Below are 17,891 nucleotides of genomic sequence, written 5' to 3'. Positions count from 1 at the left end.
GGTACCCATAGGCACCCTATTTCTGTCCACTAGAGATTAACCAACACACCAACGTCAACATTCAACAAAAAGTCAGACAAACCTACACACCAGGGATGGGGTCAATTAACATTAAAGGCAGTCAATTCGGGAAGATATTTTAATTGAAAATTCCAAAATGCAAAAACATATGAAATAAATAGCTACTCTTCAGTTTATTGAGAAGTCATTGAAAATAGCTGCAGTTTTTTTGTTATTTTGAATTGGTGTTTAAGTTTACTTCCTGAATTGACTGCTTTCAATTCGAATTGACCCCAGCCCTGCCACACACACACACACACACACACACTCTCCCAGATAGTTGTTGTCGAGGCTGATTGTGGTTGGCTAACTCCCCCTGTACAGGTGTCTTCATCACCCACGGTGACGTGGGGGTGGGGACAATCGTCGGCTCAGCGGTCTTCAATATCCTGTGCATCATCGGCGTATGCGGAATATTCGCCGGACAGGTGTGTGTGTTTCTGTGCACATGCACATGCACATACACGTGGCTGTTTCTGTGGGTGTGTGTCTGTGTGTGTGTGTGTGTGTGCGTGCATGTGGGTCTCGTTTAGTGCAGCATATGCATTTAGGTCACTTATGGGCTGAGAAGTAAATTGAAAGATTGAGTTCTCCTATGGGGAACCATGTCTACATGTCTGATAGTTAGCAATCTCTCCCAGCTGTCGTTAGTCTCTGGAAAGCATATTTCTGGTCCTGTATTCACGAAGACTAGGAGTGCTGCTCTAGGATCATTTTAGACTTTTAGATCATAATGAATAAGATTCCATGGAAAGGGGGGACCTGATCCTAGATCAGCATTTCTAGTCTGAGATGTTTTATACACTATATATACAAAAGTATGTGGACACACCTTCAAATTATTGGATATGGCTATTTCTAACACACCGTTGCTGACAGGTGTATAAAATCAAGCACACAGACATGCAATCTTCATAGACAAACAATGGCAGTAAAATGGCCTTACTGAAGAGTTCAGTAACTTTCAACGTGGCACCGTCATAGGATGCCAACTTTCCAACAAGTCAGTCTGTCAAATTTCAGCCCTGCTAGAGCTGCCCTGGGTAACTAAGTGCTGTTATTGTGAAGTTGAAACATCTAGGAGCAATAACGGCTCAGCAGTGAAGTGGTAGGCCACACAAGCTCACAGAACGGGACCGCCGAGTGTTGAATCGCGTAGTGCGTAAAAATCGTCTGTTCTTGGTTGCAACACTCAGTACCGCGTTCCAAACTGCCACTGGAAGCAACGTCAGCACAATAACTGTTTGTCAGGAGCTTCATGAAATGGGTTTCTATGGCCGAGCAGCTGCGTACAAGCCTAAGATCACCATGCGCAATGCCAAGCGTCAGCTGGAGTGGTGTAAAGCTCGCCGCTATTGGACTCTGGAGCAGTCGAAATGCGTTCTCTGGAGTGAATCACGCTTCACCATCTGGCAGTCTGAAGGACAAATCTTGGTTTGGAAGATGCCAGGAGAACACTACCTGCCTGAATGCATAGTGCCAACTGTATAGTTTGGTAGAGGAGGAATAATGGTCTGGGGCTGTTTTTCATGGTTCAGGCCCCTTAGTTCCATTAAAGGGACATCTTAACACAACAGTATACAATGACATTCTGGATGATTCTGTGCTTCCAACTTTATGGCAACAGTTTGGGGAAGGCCCTTTCCTGTTTCAGCATGACAATGCCCCCGTGCACAAAGCAAGGTCCATACAGAAGGTTTATCGAGATTGGTGTTGAAGAACTTGACTGAGCTTGCACAGAGCCCTGACCTCAACCCCATCAAACACACCTTTGGGATGAATTGGAACGTCGTCTGCGAGCCAGGCCTGATCGGCCAACATCAGTGCCCGACCTCACGAATGCTCTTGTGGCTGAAGTCCCCGCAGCAATGTTCCAACATCTAGTGGTAAGCCTTCGCAGAAGAGTGGAGGCTGTTATTGCAGCTAAGGCGGGACCAACTTTTGTCCACATACTTTTGGTCATGTAGTGTATCTGCAGGGATGTGATCTCTTTCCTGACTGACTGTTTCTCTCTCTCTTTCTAGGTTGTAGTGTTGGGTTGGTGGTCTGTTTTCCGAGATTCATTCTACTACGTCTTGTCGATCCTCGCTCTTATTGCGGTAAGTCTGAAAGTAGAATGCACATTACATGTACTGTATGCGACCATAAACGATATATTTATTTAAGTATTTTATTAGGATCTCCGTTAGTTTTTCTGAAAGCAGCAGCTACTCTTCCTGGAGTCCACACAAAACATAAAACATGACATAATACAGAACATTAGTAGACTAGAACAGCTCAAGGACAGAAGTACATGTTGAATAATTCCGAACTGCCATTATTTTCATTTCTGCCTGTGCTCTTCCCCCCCAGTTTATCTACGATGGGAAGGTAGTATGGTAAGCGAGCCCCACCTCTTTTCGATTGGTCCTTAAATAATACCTTGATGTGATGGAATTTGCATTAGTTGCTTATCTGAACTGTGGGGCTCCTTATTGGGTGATGTGATAGGATTTAATTGGGCTACATTGGGTAACTGGGATACGATGTGATTTCAGTGGTTGTCTCTCCGTTGTGTCCGTCTCAGGTGGGAGAGCCTGGTGTTGGTGGTCATGTACTGCGGATACATCCTCATCATGAAGTAAGTGCTGCACTACTGAGTCAGGGACTTTACAAAACTCAAGGCGTCACGCCCAATGACATTGATCTGGTGGGGGAGACCGATTGACGTCATTAAGGTATCTTCTATATTTCCAAGAAATATACATAGACTCAATGCAATGATATTGAATTTGAGTGCCCCCTGAGTTTCTGTGGGGTGGAAGATTTTCACCTGTCTGTCTCTGTCTGGCCGTGTGTCTGCCCTGGTTCGTCCAGGTCACTCCCCTTGTGCTCCGACCGCCCTTCTATGACCCGTTATGATGCCACTCAGAGAATAGCCTACTACTCGCTGACCATTTCAGATATCATCCTACCTTGCCCATACGGTTCGCTGTATAACCTATGTGTGCATACATACGGTATTATGTCAAATACACAGCGTGGTTTCACATTTACCGGAAGTTGCAGGACTGAGTTTGCCACAGTTATTGTACACGTGAACAATCGCAAACGTTTTGCTGCAGTTCACCGTATACACGGGGACAGTTTCCCGGACCCAGATTTAACCTCGTGGTTGAATACAAAGATATTTGAATTGAGATGAAGTATGTTTGTTAATCGGTGTTCAGGAAACTGTTCCTTAGAGTTTACAGACCACTGCATAGAGTTCAGTTATTGTTTATTGGGTGTTGATGAAAAACATTAACCGGTGTCCCCCTCTCCGCTCTTCTCCCAGGTTTAACCAGAGCTTGCAGAAGTTATTCGCGAGTAAAGACGACAAGGACAAGAATCAGGCCAATGGTAACGCAGCGGCCAGCAGCGAGATGCAGGATGGTAATGCTAGTTATGATGACAGTGTGTGGGATGCCGAGCCCGTCATTGCCTATACTCAGCACGGCAGTAGGTAAGGCTAACCAGGCAGGCTGTAGTACACACCAAGGCTTCTCTCGAGACACGGGCTTATTCTCTGTCTCTTTACTTGTCTTCTTTTAACCCCAAAAGTTGAAGAAGACTAAAATGAACTATTGGTCCTTTCTGATCAAATAGGGTTGAGGGAATGGCGGGCATTCTAGTTCAAATGTCATTAACTTTGACTTATCTTTGCATCTGTCCCATTCTGGCATCTGAGAGCACGGGCAGCGCCATTGAATCGATCTCCATTTTGAAGTAGTCAAATTTCTTCTGCTACTCCTTCCAACAAACCAACTGAAAGGGTGAATACTGCCACCTGGAGTATGTTGTTTGAACAGGTATAAAGCCAAGGTTGGCAATTTACTGCCACCTGCAGTTATGGAATGACAGCAAGCTAAAGAGGGAACGCCCACTTATACAGACAGGAACCGCGGCCATTTATTCAATGGCGGTCTTTATGCAACATCCTCATTAACCACCATCTTTGAGTTGACTACTTCAACATGGTATAAGTCCTCCATGCGGTTGCCCATGCTTTAACAGGCTTTTGGACACTATATGTCTGGAGCTAAGTCTATAAATTGGGCAGGAATATGAACTTGTGGGTCCATGGGAGTTGGGTAGGACTTCCTCGGTCAGTGTGGTGGAGGTGTTGCAGTTCCACAATCTCCATTGTACTGTGCCGATTGACAATGGGTAATAGGTAACCTTCAGCTCAACCACAGCACTTGGCTCTCTATCTCTACCAGAGGAGGCTGGCGGGGGGTGCTACAGGAGGATGGGCTCATTGTAATGGCTGGAATGGAAATGTGGAACGTATCGGACATATGGAAACCACGTTTGACTCGGTTCCATTTATTCCATTCCAGCCATTGCAGTGAGCCTGTCCTCCTATGGCCCCTCCCGCCAGCCGCCTCTGATATCTACCCCTCTCTCTCTTCCTGGCCGCCTTATCGTTGGTATTAATGTCAGCAACTAAACACATGAAAATAACAGTCAGACATAGACAAACAAACAGTTCAAAGGTCAGATCAGTAACTTGTATAGATGCGGCCATATCTTCCACTTTCTTTCCACTAATGTCAAAGCGCCTGTCTGTTTAGTCTTACCAAACCGACTGTTGCTTAATGTGTGTTGTGTTTCTGCACGCTAGATTGCAGTGTTTCTCTGCTTGCCTCTTGAGGTAACTTGTGGTAAATGAATATCAAAATATAGGGAATGTTTATGTCAGCTTTGTTTTCTTAGTATGCATGTCAATTTATATATAATTCATAAACGTAAGAGTTGAATATAGAACACTTATCAGACTCTGAATTCGGGCCATTTGACCAGAAATAGGTGTCAAAAACAAGAGGAAACTTCTCACTGCAAGGTGTTTTTACACCTGAAATGGATTTTTGGTGTTTGATGTTTTTTTGCTAGCATGTTTGTGTGTGAGTCAGGGTTTCTGTTAGCTGGTAATAGCCGGCATTTGGCTAATAAAATGAATTAATTGAAAAGCAGATTAAGATAATTGCTGCTGGCCAATTGTCCGGGAGAAGAAGATAAAATCACATTGTGAAATAATGCTTTATAGCCTCTTCAATGATGGAAATACCAGTCGATGTAAATACATGACTGGTCATGCTTATCGGTCTATAGGTATATTTGCATAATTCTGTGGAAATAAATGAGTCCGTGTACAGTACTTTCGTTATGCATCTTATTAATCACACGCGAACAGCATACAGACACAGAACCTTTGAGCTGAAAATCTGTCAGACAGAGCCTAGTGGTTAGCCTAGTGGTTAGAGCGTTGGATTAGTAACGGAAGGTTGCAAGTTCAAACCCCCGAGCCGACAAGGTACAAGTCTGTCGTTCTGCCCCTGAACAGGCAGTTAACCCACTGTTCCTAGGCCGCTATTGAAAATAAGAATTTGTTCTTAACTGACTTGCCTGGTTAAATAAAGATAAAATAAAAAATAAAAAAACAGAAAATGAATAGCCAACCGCAGGCATGCTTCAACACCACTTATCAATGAGCTGGAGGCAGCATATGCATTTTGAAAACATATACCTAATTGTTTGAAACCCGAACGTTTTACGACATATTATGAGGCATGTCTTACCTTCAAAACAGCCTAGACGAAATCAGACCATATCCGTGGAGGCAATTATTTTCTATAGACTTTCATTGTCCAGTAGCCAAAGGCACAATCCTAGTCTTTTTAACAACCCATCCTAGTTGTTTCCTCAGATCTCCCTTCTTTCTTACATTTCTAACAGTGTTTTCATCTCTGTCACATGAAAGCGCTGGCTTGTGCGGTGCACTTTGTCGACGGGGTTTTCCCGTTAATTGCATGATGGAACAAACATTCACACGTAGCCTACGGCCTTGTGAGCATTGCCGCCCTTATAACGTGAAGAAATAATAGGTGGTCAACATATTTAAGCTAAACGTTCTGATCTGTTGCATCAGACTCATTGCTTTTGAACTTCTTTTTTTCATGTAGCTTTGGCTCCTGGTTATATGAATTTGGTATCTATCCTCCCACAACTGTTTCCAGAGTCTGTTTGGAATAGGCTATTTCTTTCTCGACAAGCTGACAAATAGAATAGGTCAACTTTTCTACTATGGGGGATAGTATATTGACATAGGGTAGTGATTTTACTCCTCTTGTTGGCTGAGGAAACCAAATGTGGACAGTTATTCTTCATCTTCAAAGTGCACATCAGAATTCAGTAAGAAGGACATCGTTGCATCCTCGGTTTGCATGTTCTGTTCATCTGAATTACCATAATCTAATTGCGATTTCTGTCATTCTGAGCACCGTGGTGAACGCCCTAATCTTGTTATGCACCCAATGCATATGGGTCCGGTACATTTCTCAAATGTCCAGCGCTACACTTTCCTAACAGAAACCCTGGTATGTGTGTGTGTGTGTGTGTGTGTCAGTTTTGAATGTCTAACATGTCTGTCCACCTCCAGTCAAGCCCAGTAAGGCTTACAGTCGTGGGTCTGTGGTCATGGTCGATGAGATGATGCATGCCAACCCTCCCAAGATGCGTTTCCCCGAGGCCGGCCTCCGCATCATGATCACCAGCCATTTTGGACCCAAGACCCGACTGCGCATGGCCAGTCGCCTCATCATCACTGAGGTATGGATAGAGAGTGATGCAACTGCAGGAAGATGGTTTTTTTCAATGTTAGAGAAGGCAATGATCTCATTTGTATAGATTTGATAGTGCTGTCATTGCTGTACTGTTGACTACCTGGGTCGTGTTCATTAGGCATCAAACGAGAAAAAAACAGACTGAATCAGGGGGGAATATCTGGACTTGGTCCAATACCAAACACTCCCTTTCATTTTTCATTGAACAACATTTTCCGACGTGTGCCTTAATGAACAACTCCCTGTTTTGCCTCTTCCTGTGACAGCGTCAGAAGCTGGTCCAGGGTGCCAACGGAGTGGAGACCCAGGTGCTGGAGGGGAAGGTGGATGTTGAGAACGGCAACGTGCCCGAGGACAAGCCTGCAGAGGAGGAGGCCGAAAATGAGACAATCTCCCCCTTTCATATCCCTGGTGTGTGTGTGTGTGTGTGTGTGTGTGTGTGTGTGTGTGTGTGTGTATTTGCATTTGCTGTGTGTGTGTTGTTTATCCAGACAGAGCTGGACATTATTGTGGATATGGCTCATTAAATTTAAACATGTGCTTGCACTTCAGTAGACGCGGTGCCCTTACCCAAATTATCCAGTGACTATCATATCATGACTAATTCTAATGATCTTTGACAGAGAGTTATGTACATGACAGACACTGCTCCAATGTGTGTATGAAACCTCCAAGTGCTTTATGATTGAAGTAGCTGATGAGTTAAATTGGTTGTGTTAGTGCTGGGCTAGACCAAATACCGGCACCTTAACCCTGCACCTTCGAGACTGCTGCCCAATGTTCAGTCATTGAACACTGGTCACTTAAATACTGTTTTACCCACTTCATATGTACAGTGCATTCGGAAAGTATTCAAGCCCCTTGACTTTTCACACATTTTGTTAGGTTACAGCTTTATTATAAATGTATTCAATTGTTTGTTTCCCTTATCAATCTACACACAATACCCCATAATGACAAGCAAAAACAGTTTTTTGTATTATATATATATATATAATATATAAGTATTCAGACCCTTTATTCAGTACTTTGTTGAAGCACCTTTGGCAGCGATCACAGCCTCAAGTTTTCTTAGGTATGACGCTACAAGCTTGGCACACCTGTATTTGGGGAGTTTCTCAAGCTCTGTCAGGTTGGATGGGGTCTCTCCAGAGATGTTCGATCGGGTTCAAGTCCGGGCTCTGTCTGGGCCACTGAAGGACATTCAGAGACTTGTCTTGAAGCCACTCCTGCAATGTCTTGGCTGTGTGCTTAGGGTCGTTGTCCTGTTGGAAGGGGAACCTTGTGGGAACTAAACTCATGACTATGATAAGATTTCCATTATTAGCAGCATCTAGACTGTCCACTGTAAAGTGCTGAGACAGAATGGCTACATAAGGAATGGAACATATAGGACCAGGGCCCCGCTACCATTATAACCTATACAGCTGTCAGATGTGGGCGTTAACAAGCAAGAACTGAGACTGAAAGACAATGGTGATGAAAGGTCACGGGGAGTTATTTTCATATAGAGGGAGGGGACTCAATACGTTATGCAAAGACAGAATACTATAAAGGCAGGGCTCTGTGATAACAGATTGTACCTGTTTCATGGAATTGCTCGGCTCTGTTACTTTGTAATAAAGTCTAACTGAATCTACAGGTTCCGGTATCTGTGCAAATATTTGACTCAAGATTTTCAATAACAACCTTCGCCCAAGTCAGGTCCTGAGTGCTCTGGAGCAGGTTTTCTTCAAGGATCTCTCTGTACTTTGCTCCGTTCATCTTTCCCTCGATCCTGACTAGTCTCCCTGTCGCTGAGAAACATCCCCACATCATGATGATGCTGCCACCACCATGCTTCACCGTAGGGATGGTGCCAGGTTTCCTCTAGATGTGAAGCTTGTCATTCAGGCCAAAGAGTTCAATCTTGGTTTCATCAGACCAGAGAATCTTGTTTCTTACGAGTCCTTCAGATGCCTTTTGGCAAACTCCAAGCGGGCTGTCATGTGCCTTTTACTGAGGAGTGGCTTCTGTCTGGCCATTCTACCATAAAGGCCTGACTGATCTGGAAGGTGCTCCCATCTTCACAGAGGAACTCTGGAGTTCTGTGAGGGCGACCATCGGGTTCTTGGTCACCTCTCTGACCAAGGCCCTTCTCCCCCGATTGCTCAATTTGGCTGGGCGGCCAGCTCTAGGAATAGTCATGGTGGTTGCAAACTTCTTCAATTTAGGAATGATGGAGGCTACTTTGTTCTTGGGGACCTTCAATGCTGCAGAAATGTTTTGGTACCCTTCCCCAGATCTGTGCCTCGACATAATCCTGTCTCTGAGCTCTACGGACAATTCCTTTGACCTCATTTGCTCTAACACGCACCGCCAACTATGGGACCTTATATAAAGAGGTGTGTGCCTTTCCAAATCATGTCCAATCACTTGAATTTACCACAGGTGCACTCCAATCATGTTGTAGAAACATCTCAAGGATGATCAATGGAAACAGGATGCACCTGAGCTCAATTTCAAGTATCATAGGAAATATCTGAATACTTATGTAAATAAAGTATTTCAGTAAAAAATTAAAAACTGTTTTCACTTTGTCATTGTGGGGTATATTGATGAGGGAAAAAATAATTTAGTACATTTCATAATAAGGCTGTAAAGCTTGGATGGGCAACTACATTCCTTGAGAAGCTGATTGGTGTCACACTTTTTCTCCATCCCTAGCAAACACAGCTGATTAATCAAATTGCATTCTAAACTGAAGATCATGATTAGGTGATTATTGGAGTCAGGTGTGTTGGCTTGGGCAAAACTGTGACATCAGGCTCTTGAGGACTGGAATTGCCCACCCCTGCGTAATGTAACAAAATGTGGAGAAAGTCAAGCGGTCTGAATACTTTCCGAATGCACTGTATGTGCTGTATTCTAGTCATTGCTCATCCCATATAACTACTGCTGTACACCTTTTCTATTCATATACTGTCCATAATGCCTTTACACAACATCAAATGCATATGTATATTTATATTCCGGACTCTGACATTGCTCATTCTAATATTTCTTAATTCCTTTTCATTTTTTTGGGATTTGCGTGTATTGTTAGGTATTACTGCACTGTTGGAGCTAGGAACACACAGGAACATGTGTGCGTGACCAGTAAAATGAGATTTGACCTAGTTTTTCCAGGACCAGAAAGCTGTTCTAGAATGAGTCGTACGTTCTCCTAGGGAGTTGTTCCTCACCACTGTGCTTCTGCTTTGCTCTTTGAAATTCTGGGCTTTGTTACAGTAAAGCACTTTGACTTGATATTAATAGGGCCTTATGAATACATGTGGTTGATTTTTACCTGCCCCTTCAATCCTACAGCGGGCATCAGCAGCAAGTGTAAGTGGCTGATCGCGTGGCCCCTGCTGCTCCTCCTGTTCTTCACCATCCCCAACTGTGCCAAGCCTCGATGGGAGAAGTTCTTTATGCTCTCCTTCATTCTCTCCACTGTCTGGATCGCCGTCTTCTCTTACTTCATGGTCTGGATGGTGAGTGTCAGGGTACAGTAGTGGACGTGTTTAATTATTCTTAACCAGGAGTCCCCGCTAGAATAGTAAACAAACAAAAATTTGACCAACTGGGGACATTTTTGTTAGTCTCCACGAGGTCAAATGCTATTTATAGGGGGTTTAGTGTTAAGGTTAGAATTACATTAATGGTTAGGGTTAGGAGCTAGGGTTAGGGTTAAGGTTAGGATTAAGGTTAGGATGAGAGTACAGGTTAGGTTTATGGAAAATAGGATTTTGAATGTCCCCACAAGGTTAGCTTAACAAGACTGTGTGTGGTGTGGTGTGTGTGTGGAGGAGGGGTGTGTGTGGGAGTTGTGTCTGGCTGTTTTGGTCACTGATTAGTTGTAATGTGGGTGTGGTCACAGGTCACCATCATCGGCTACACCCTTGGCATCCCAGACGTCATTATGGGCATAACTTTCCTGGCAGCGGGCACCAGTGTACCAGACTGCATCGCCAGTCTCATCGTTGCTCGGCAAGGTACGACTCTACTTTCTATAATAATCTTGTCTTAAGGCTTTTCAAAGTAAATTCTGGGCGTTGCTTTTAAGTACAATGCTTGTATTTGAATGACAACTATTTCTGTTTAGGAATGGGTGACATGGCAGTGTCCAACACCATCGGCAGTAATGTGTTTGATATCCTGGTTGGACTGGGGTTGCCCTGGGCGCTACAGACCATGGCGGTCAACTATGGCTCTGAGGTAAGAACAGCTATAGGGAACGGAGTAGGGTTCAGTTGCCCCTTGGCGCTGATCTTGGATCAGTATAGCATTTCCCCCACAAATGTTTAAGGTTAGAATAGGGGGATGGGAAGCTGATCCTAGATCTGTATCTTCACCCTGGAGCATAGGGAACAGCTTTCCTTGTAGGGAGCATTGAGAGATTACTGCTTTGCTTGACGTACGACTTTGTAACTCCATGTGCACGGTAAATACGTGTAGTTTAGTAGTCATCTTTCAGGAGGCGTATACACTGAAATGAGGTCAAGTGATGTTGACTCTGAGCACTTGAGTTGGAAGTGTTCATCAGTCATGTTTTGGAGAGGGAATAACACATTTTTTAAGGACTACTACAACAAGTGTTTCAGTACTGTGTGATTGAGTCCTTGACCCTACTGTTTCTCCAGCTCTCTCCTCCTCTCCCACACTTCAACTAGGGGTGCATCTCAATAGTATAAAGCATACTCCTGGCCAGAGAGGAAGCCACATAAGACTATTGAGACGCACCCCGTAGGTTAACTATGACCACAGCCATGTATTTAGATAGTTGTTCCAACTTTTATAATTTTGAATATTGCTTTAATCTATACAGTTGAAGTCAGAAGTTTACATACACTTAGGTTGGAGTCATTAAAACTAGTTTTTCACTCCACAAATTTCTTGTTAACAAACTATAGTTTTGGCAAGTCGGTTAGGACATCTACTTTGTGCATGACACAAGTCATTTTTCCAACAATTTTTCACTTATAATTCACTGTATCACAATTCCAGTGGGTCAGAAGTTGACATACACTAAGTTGACTGTGCCTTTAAACAGCTTGGAAAATTCCAGAAAATGATGTCATGGCTTTAGAAGCTAATTGACATCATTTGAGTCAATTGGAGGTGTACCTGTGGATGTATTTCAAGGCCTCCCTTCAAACTCAGTGCCTCTTTGCTTGACATCATGGGAAAATCAATAGAAATCAGCCAAGACCTCAGGAAAAATATTGTAGACCTTCACAAGTCTGGTTCATCCTTGTGAGCAATTTCCAAACGCCTGAAGGTACCACGCTCATCTGTCAAACAATAGTACGCAAGTATAAACACCATGGGACCACGCAGCCGTCATACCGCTCAGGAAGGAGACGCGTTCTGTCTCCTAGAGATTAATGTACTTTGGTGCGAAAAGTGCAAATCAATCCCAGAACAACAGCAAAGGACCTTGTGAAGATGCTATATCCATAGTAAAGCGAGTAGTACCGACATAACCTGAAAGACCGCTCAGCAAGGAAGAAGCCACTGCTCCAAAACCTCCATAAAAAAGCCAGACTACGGTTTGCAACTGCACATGGGGACAAAGATCGTACTTTTTGGAGAAATGTCCTCTGGTCTGATGAAACAAAAATACAACTGTTTGGCCATAATGACCATCATTCTGTTTGGAGGAGAAAGGGGTCGCTTGCAAGCCGAAGAACACCATCCCACCATGAAGCACGGGAGTGGTAGCATCATGTTGTGGGGGTGTTTTGCTGCAGGATGGACTGGTGCACTTCCCAAAATAGATGGCATCATGAGGTAGGAAAATTATGTGGATATATTGAAGCAAAATCTCAAGACATCAGTCAGGAAGTTAAAGCTTGGTCACAAATGGGTCTTCCAACTGTACAATGACCCCAAGCATAGTTCCAAAGATGTGGTAAAATGGCTTAAGGACAACAAAGGCAAGGTATTGGAGTGGCCATCACAAAGCCCTGACCTCGAAATGTTTGAGTTAAACAATTAAGTTAAACAATTTAAAGGCAATGCTACCAATTACTAAATGAGTGTATGTAAACTTCTGACCCACTGGGAATGTGATGAAAGAAATAAAAGCTGAAATAAATAATTCTCTCTACTATTATTCTGACATTTCACATTCTTAAAATAAAGTGGTGATCCTAACTGACCTAAGACAGGGAATTTGTACTAGGATTAAATGTTAGGAATTGTGAAAAACTGAGTTTAAATGTAATTGGCTCAGGTGTCTGCAAACGTCCGACTTCAACTGTACATTAAGTTAATTATATTTTTAAATATTCCCCATGTAATGTTAACTATGACTTCCCCTCTAGGTCATTATCAACAGTCGAGGACTTCTCTACTCTGTGGTGCTGCTGCTGGGTTCTGTGGCTTTAACGGTGAGAAGAGTCTGTCCTCTGTAGCTCAGTTGTTAGAGCATGATGTTTGTAACGCCAGGATAGTGGATTCGATTCCCAGGACTACCCATAAGTAAAACTGTTATGCACGCGTGGCTAAGTTGCTTTGGATAAAAGCATCTGCTTAATGGCATATATTATACATGTATTACATTATACTACTGACCAGAGTCTTACTTTGTATAGAGACCACAGTATCTATGTCTCTGCCACTGAACAGTCTGCCAGTGTATTCGGCTATGGAACCAATGGTTTTTCAAAGGGAGTCATCAGTTGACTGATGATAGACGACGGAGAAGATTGTCCAACAAAAAACACTCAGGCCGTCATTGTAAATAGGAATTTGTTCAGACTTGCCTAGTTTAAATAAATAAAATATATATATTTTTAATGTACATATGCAAGTTTGAGTTGACGGACAAAAACGGACAATTGATGAACGCATATACATCTGTGTGGCCTTAGATATTTATTGGAACGGTTCTGTTTTGTGGATATGAATAATGCTACTGTTTTGTCTCAAACTCTTCCGTGTGTGTGTTCGATTTAAAGAGGCACTATACATAAATCGCTCATTTCCTGGTTGCTGAAAGTACCTGCACCTTTCTGATTTTCTCACTGAATGTTATCAGATCTTCAACCAAAACCTAATATTAGATAAAGGGAACCTGAGTTTACAAATAACAAAAGAAATGTATACATATTTTATATATTTAATTAATAAAGTTATGCAACACCCAATTCCCCTGTGTGAAAAAGTAATTTCCCCATAACACTCACTAACTGGTTGTGCCACCTTCAGCTGCAATGACTCCAACCAAACACTTCCTGTAGTTGTTGATCAGTCTCTCACATCAATGTGGAGGAATTTTGTCCCATTCATGCATGTAGAACTGCTTTAACTCAGCAACATTTGTGGGTTTTCAAGCGTGAACTGCTCATTTCAAGTCCTGCCACAGCATCCCTTACAAAAAAAAGATTGCCGTTTTGCAGAATAACTGCAGTTATATTGTAGTTGAACAGCAGTTATAAACTCTAACTGCAGTTACAATGCAAAATTACTGCAGTAAAACAACGTTGGATGCAGTATTTGCAGCATACTGCAGTTACACTGCACTTTGACTGCACTCTATTTTCGTAATGGATCTCAATTGGGATCAAGCATGAACTGCTCATTTCAAGTCCTGCCACAACATCTCAATTGGGATTAGCTCTGGGCCATTCCAAAACGTAAAATGTGTTGCTTTTTACTCATTTTCATGTAGACTGTGATGGTTTGGGGATGCTATGCTGCCTCAGGACCTGGACGACTTGCCTGATAGAAGGAACCATGAATTCTGCTCTGTAGCAGAGAATTCTACAGGAGAATGTCAGGCCATCCTTCATTGAGCTGAAGCTGATGACTGAACACAATGATCCAAAACACACAAGTCTACATGAAAATGGCTAAAAAGCAAGTTTTGGAATTGCCTAGTCAAAGTCCAGAGCTAATCCCAATTGAGATGTTGTGGCAGGACTTGAAATGAGCAGTTCATGCTTGATCCCAATTGAGATCCATTACGAAAATAGAGTGCAGTCAAAGTGCAGTGTAACTGCAGTATGCTGCAAATACTGCATCCAACGTTGTTTTACTGCAGTAATTTTGCATTGTAACTGCAGTTAGAGTTTATAACTGCTGTTCAACTACAATATAACTGCAGTTATTCTGCAAAACGGCAATCTTTTTTTTGTAAGGGATGCTGTGGCAGGACTTGAAATGAGCAGTTCACGCTTGAAAACCCACAAATGTTGCTGAGTTAAAGCAGTTCTACATGCATGAATGGGACAAAATTCCTCCACATTGATGTGAGAGACTGATCAACAACTACAGGAAGTGTTTGGTTGGAGTCATTGCAGCTAAAGGTGGCACAACCAGTTAGTGAGTGTTATGGGGAAATTTTTCACAGGGACTTTCGATGTTGCATAACTTTGTTTATTAAATCATTATGTAATTGTTGTGTTACTTGTTCACTCAGGTTCCCTTTATCTAAAATGAGGTTTTGGTTGAAGATCTGATAACATTCGGTATTAAAAATATGCAAAAGTAGAGAAAATGAGAAAGGGGTGAATACCTTTTCACGGCACTCTACAGTATGTGACAAAACAAGCCAGTATCGTGGAGATAATCATTCTACCGTCTAAACCGCTGTGATATTTTCCATAGCCACAAATATTGTATTTTCAGCTGTTTGAAGCTGGTGTACAAAAGCAAAAGACACAAAAATGAAACTGAAGAACAGGACCCATAGAAACATAGAACATATCTACCGGTTGTTAGACCTCCTTTTCAATGTTAATGGCAGATCTGTAACACCATTGGTCGGTCGCCCAAAACGTGACATATTGCAGCTTGAAGTGCTAAATTGGTGTTATTGAAAAAGGTGTCTAATAAGCTCAATTACACGAATGGAAATCATCATCATTTGATTATTTACATGAACAGGTGTCTTAATTTAATTAGCTAATAGTTTCCCATTTTTTTATGATCATATGCTGAAATAAGGTCTAAGAATTTAGAACATTTTATAAATGTAAATATTTCTGTCCCATTCTAAACCGTGTGTATGCGCGCTTGCCTTCTTGCACATGTGTGTGTGTGTGTGTGTGTGGCAGAGACAGATGAACAAAAGTGTTGCCAGTCATTTCTTGATGAACCATCAGCCACTATTCAGGTGTACATACAGAGGTCTGATGTACCTCTGACTATCGGTTGCGTTCCCCTGCTCGGACGTTGCATGCATCAACCAAGGTTTGCGTGCCATGTCATCAACAGTCGGGCCACCAGTTTGCTATAACATATGATGTGGTTAGCTGATACATGATATCAAGCATTGTAAGATAAGACATTGTAAGGCATCAAGGCATTGTAAGATCTGGCATGCGCCAGCTACGCCTGGGCATAGGAACACACCCTAAGTATGGTGTGCTGTGTGTGTGTTCCACCTCTGCAGGTGGGGGGGATCCACGTGAACCACTGGAAGCTGGATCTGAAGCTGGGTATCTACACGCTGGTCCTCTACGCTGTCTTCCTGTGTTTCTCCATCATGATCGAGTACAACGTGTTCACCTTCGTCAACCTGCCGATGTGCATGGAGGAGTAGCTAGACCCTGCCCACCCACGCTGACCTCTGAACCAGGATGCTCCATCCCCTCAATCCCAGAGAGCAACCAATCACAATCAACCTTCTTCGCCGTCATCCACTACATTACTAACCCTTGTAACTGAATCTCCTGTCTGTCTGACTCCATCTTTCATTGTCATAACAGACCTGTTGACCTCTTGATCTGCTCATTGTCTTTAAATCTGTCTCTCCCTGTGCTTGGACTCACTTTCCCATGAGGCTTTGTTCTGAGGAGTGGATGGACGCCTCTCCATGCCTCAAACTTCCTCCCCTCTCTCATCCAACAGACTGGACCCAGTGTCAGACTACTCTATTTTCCATTTAACCCCTCCAACTATCTCTAGTCTTACTGTGCTTTCATTAGCATTCCATCAAAGGCTTTAGAATTAAGGGGATCCTACAATACCTACAGTCTCCCTCTCACAACAACCCACACATACCTCAGGTTAGGGTTAGTCGTAAACCCCAACATTGACACTCGACCATTTCTCCCACTCTCCCCCATCAAAACCTCTTCTCTTAACCTCCCCACCCCACACCACAGATCTACCCAAAGACCCTAGGAAGAAAAAACACAACCCCGCCCTCAATCTCTACCTCTCCCCCAAATCCCGCTTGTGCCCCCACCCTTTGGAGGAGGAACTTTTTTTCTACTTCTACTCGTTCTGGCCTGGACCCCTCTGACATGGTCCAGGCTGTGATAGTTTCCTGTTTCCACATCACTACGTCCCACCCCATTGCACCAGACACTCATCTTCACTTTTCCCCATCACCTCTTAAGAAGGACATTTTGTCAGGAATCTTTATGTAAAATGAGTCAACTCAAAGCTGAGACTGAAAGAAGAGCGCATATGATGTATATTTGCAGCACTGCACAGTGTTAAACTTGTAAACATGTATTTTTTTTTTTTTCCATTTTCTTTTTGTACCGTGTGGGTTTTTGTTTTTCAAACGGGAGTTTAAAAAGGACTCTGAAATATGTAGAGGAGCGCTTGTTGCAATCATAAAGGACGTTGCCTGTTTCACAGTAAGGAATTGTGCACAGACAAAATGCTTTTCTTGCTTTTTGCTGTAAGGAGATTTGGCCCTCCTCGAAAGGCAGGGCGTCTGGCTGATGGAGGCGACTCTATAAGCCGTTGTGCTGAAAGTTCAGCTGTTGTTTTTTTTCTCCCTCGATCCGAGACTGATATCTCTCACACGCACCCTCCAACTGCAAAACACTAAAGAGAGAAACAACTCACTCCGGATCTTGGGGAGATGTGACAGATACGTCACTGAATGGGTGGGTGGGTGGGTGGGGTGGGGGTGGGGGGGGGGGTACGGTGTCATCTTTGGAATGGTGTCCATATTAGGACATCTTCGCACAGCAGCATGGAGAAATGTGTATTGTATCACAGATGATCGGAATCGGTCTGTTCTTCTCATCTTCTGGCATTGACCCCCCTTTGACCACTAGGGGGCAATGCTGCCCCCTCACTCTGATCTGTCTGTGCATGGCAGGGGTCTTAAGCAACCACAGCTGTTTGGTTATCAGGGAATATTTGGAGCCTCTGAAGTTCCAGTAGGTGGCGCCATTGGTGGTGTTCGCTCAA

At 43.3% G+C, this 17,891-nt stretch overlaps 1 protein-coding gene across 1 annotated transcript in view; it reads left to right on the top strand.

The window, feature by feature from the left end:
- The window catches only part of LOC115107909 (sodium/potassium/calcium exchanger 4-like), a 70,085-nt gene extending 52,509 nt beyond the window's left edge, over window positions 1-17,576 (top strand). Inside the window, exons 6-17 of the mRNA XM_029631670.2 lie at window positions 385-488; window positions 2,085-2,159; window positions 2,413-2,438; window positions 2,627-2,680; window positions 3,377-3,474; window positions 6,521-6,690; window positions 6,971-7,115; window positions 10,053-10,219; window positions 10,606-10,720; window positions 10,831-10,943; window positions 13,055-13,120; window positions 16,129-17,576. Of these exons, the coding sequence (XP_029487530.1) occupies window positions 385-488; window positions 2,085-2,159; window positions 2,413-2,438; window positions 2,627-2,680; window positions 3,377-3,474; window positions 6,521-6,690; window positions 6,971-7,115; window positions 10,053-10,219; window positions 10,606-10,720; window positions 10,831-10,943; window positions 13,055-13,120; window positions 16,129-16,278 (1,283 nt within the window). The 3' untranslated portion in view covers window positions 16,279-17,576. The remainder of the gene's footprint in view (window positions 1-384; window positions 489-2,084; window positions 2,160-2,412; window positions 2,439-2,626; window positions 2,681-3,376; window positions 3,475-6,520; window positions 6,691-6,970; window positions 7,116-10,052; window positions 10,220-10,605; window positions 10,721-10,830; window positions 10,944-13,054; window positions 13,121-16,128) is intronic.
- Window positions 17,577-17,891: the final 315 nt, after the last annotated feature.

Source organism: Oncorhynchus nerka, linkage group LG24, assembly GCF_034236695.1.
Source record: "Oncorhynchus nerka isolate Pitt River linkage group LG24, Oner_Uvic_2.0, whole genome shotgun sequence".
Classification (NCBI taxonomy): Eukaryota; Metazoa; Chordata; class Actinopteri; order Salmoniformes; family Salmonidae; genus Oncorhynchus; species Oncorhynchus nerka.
This window is presented reverse-complemented; position numbering and strand designations above follow the sequence as displayed.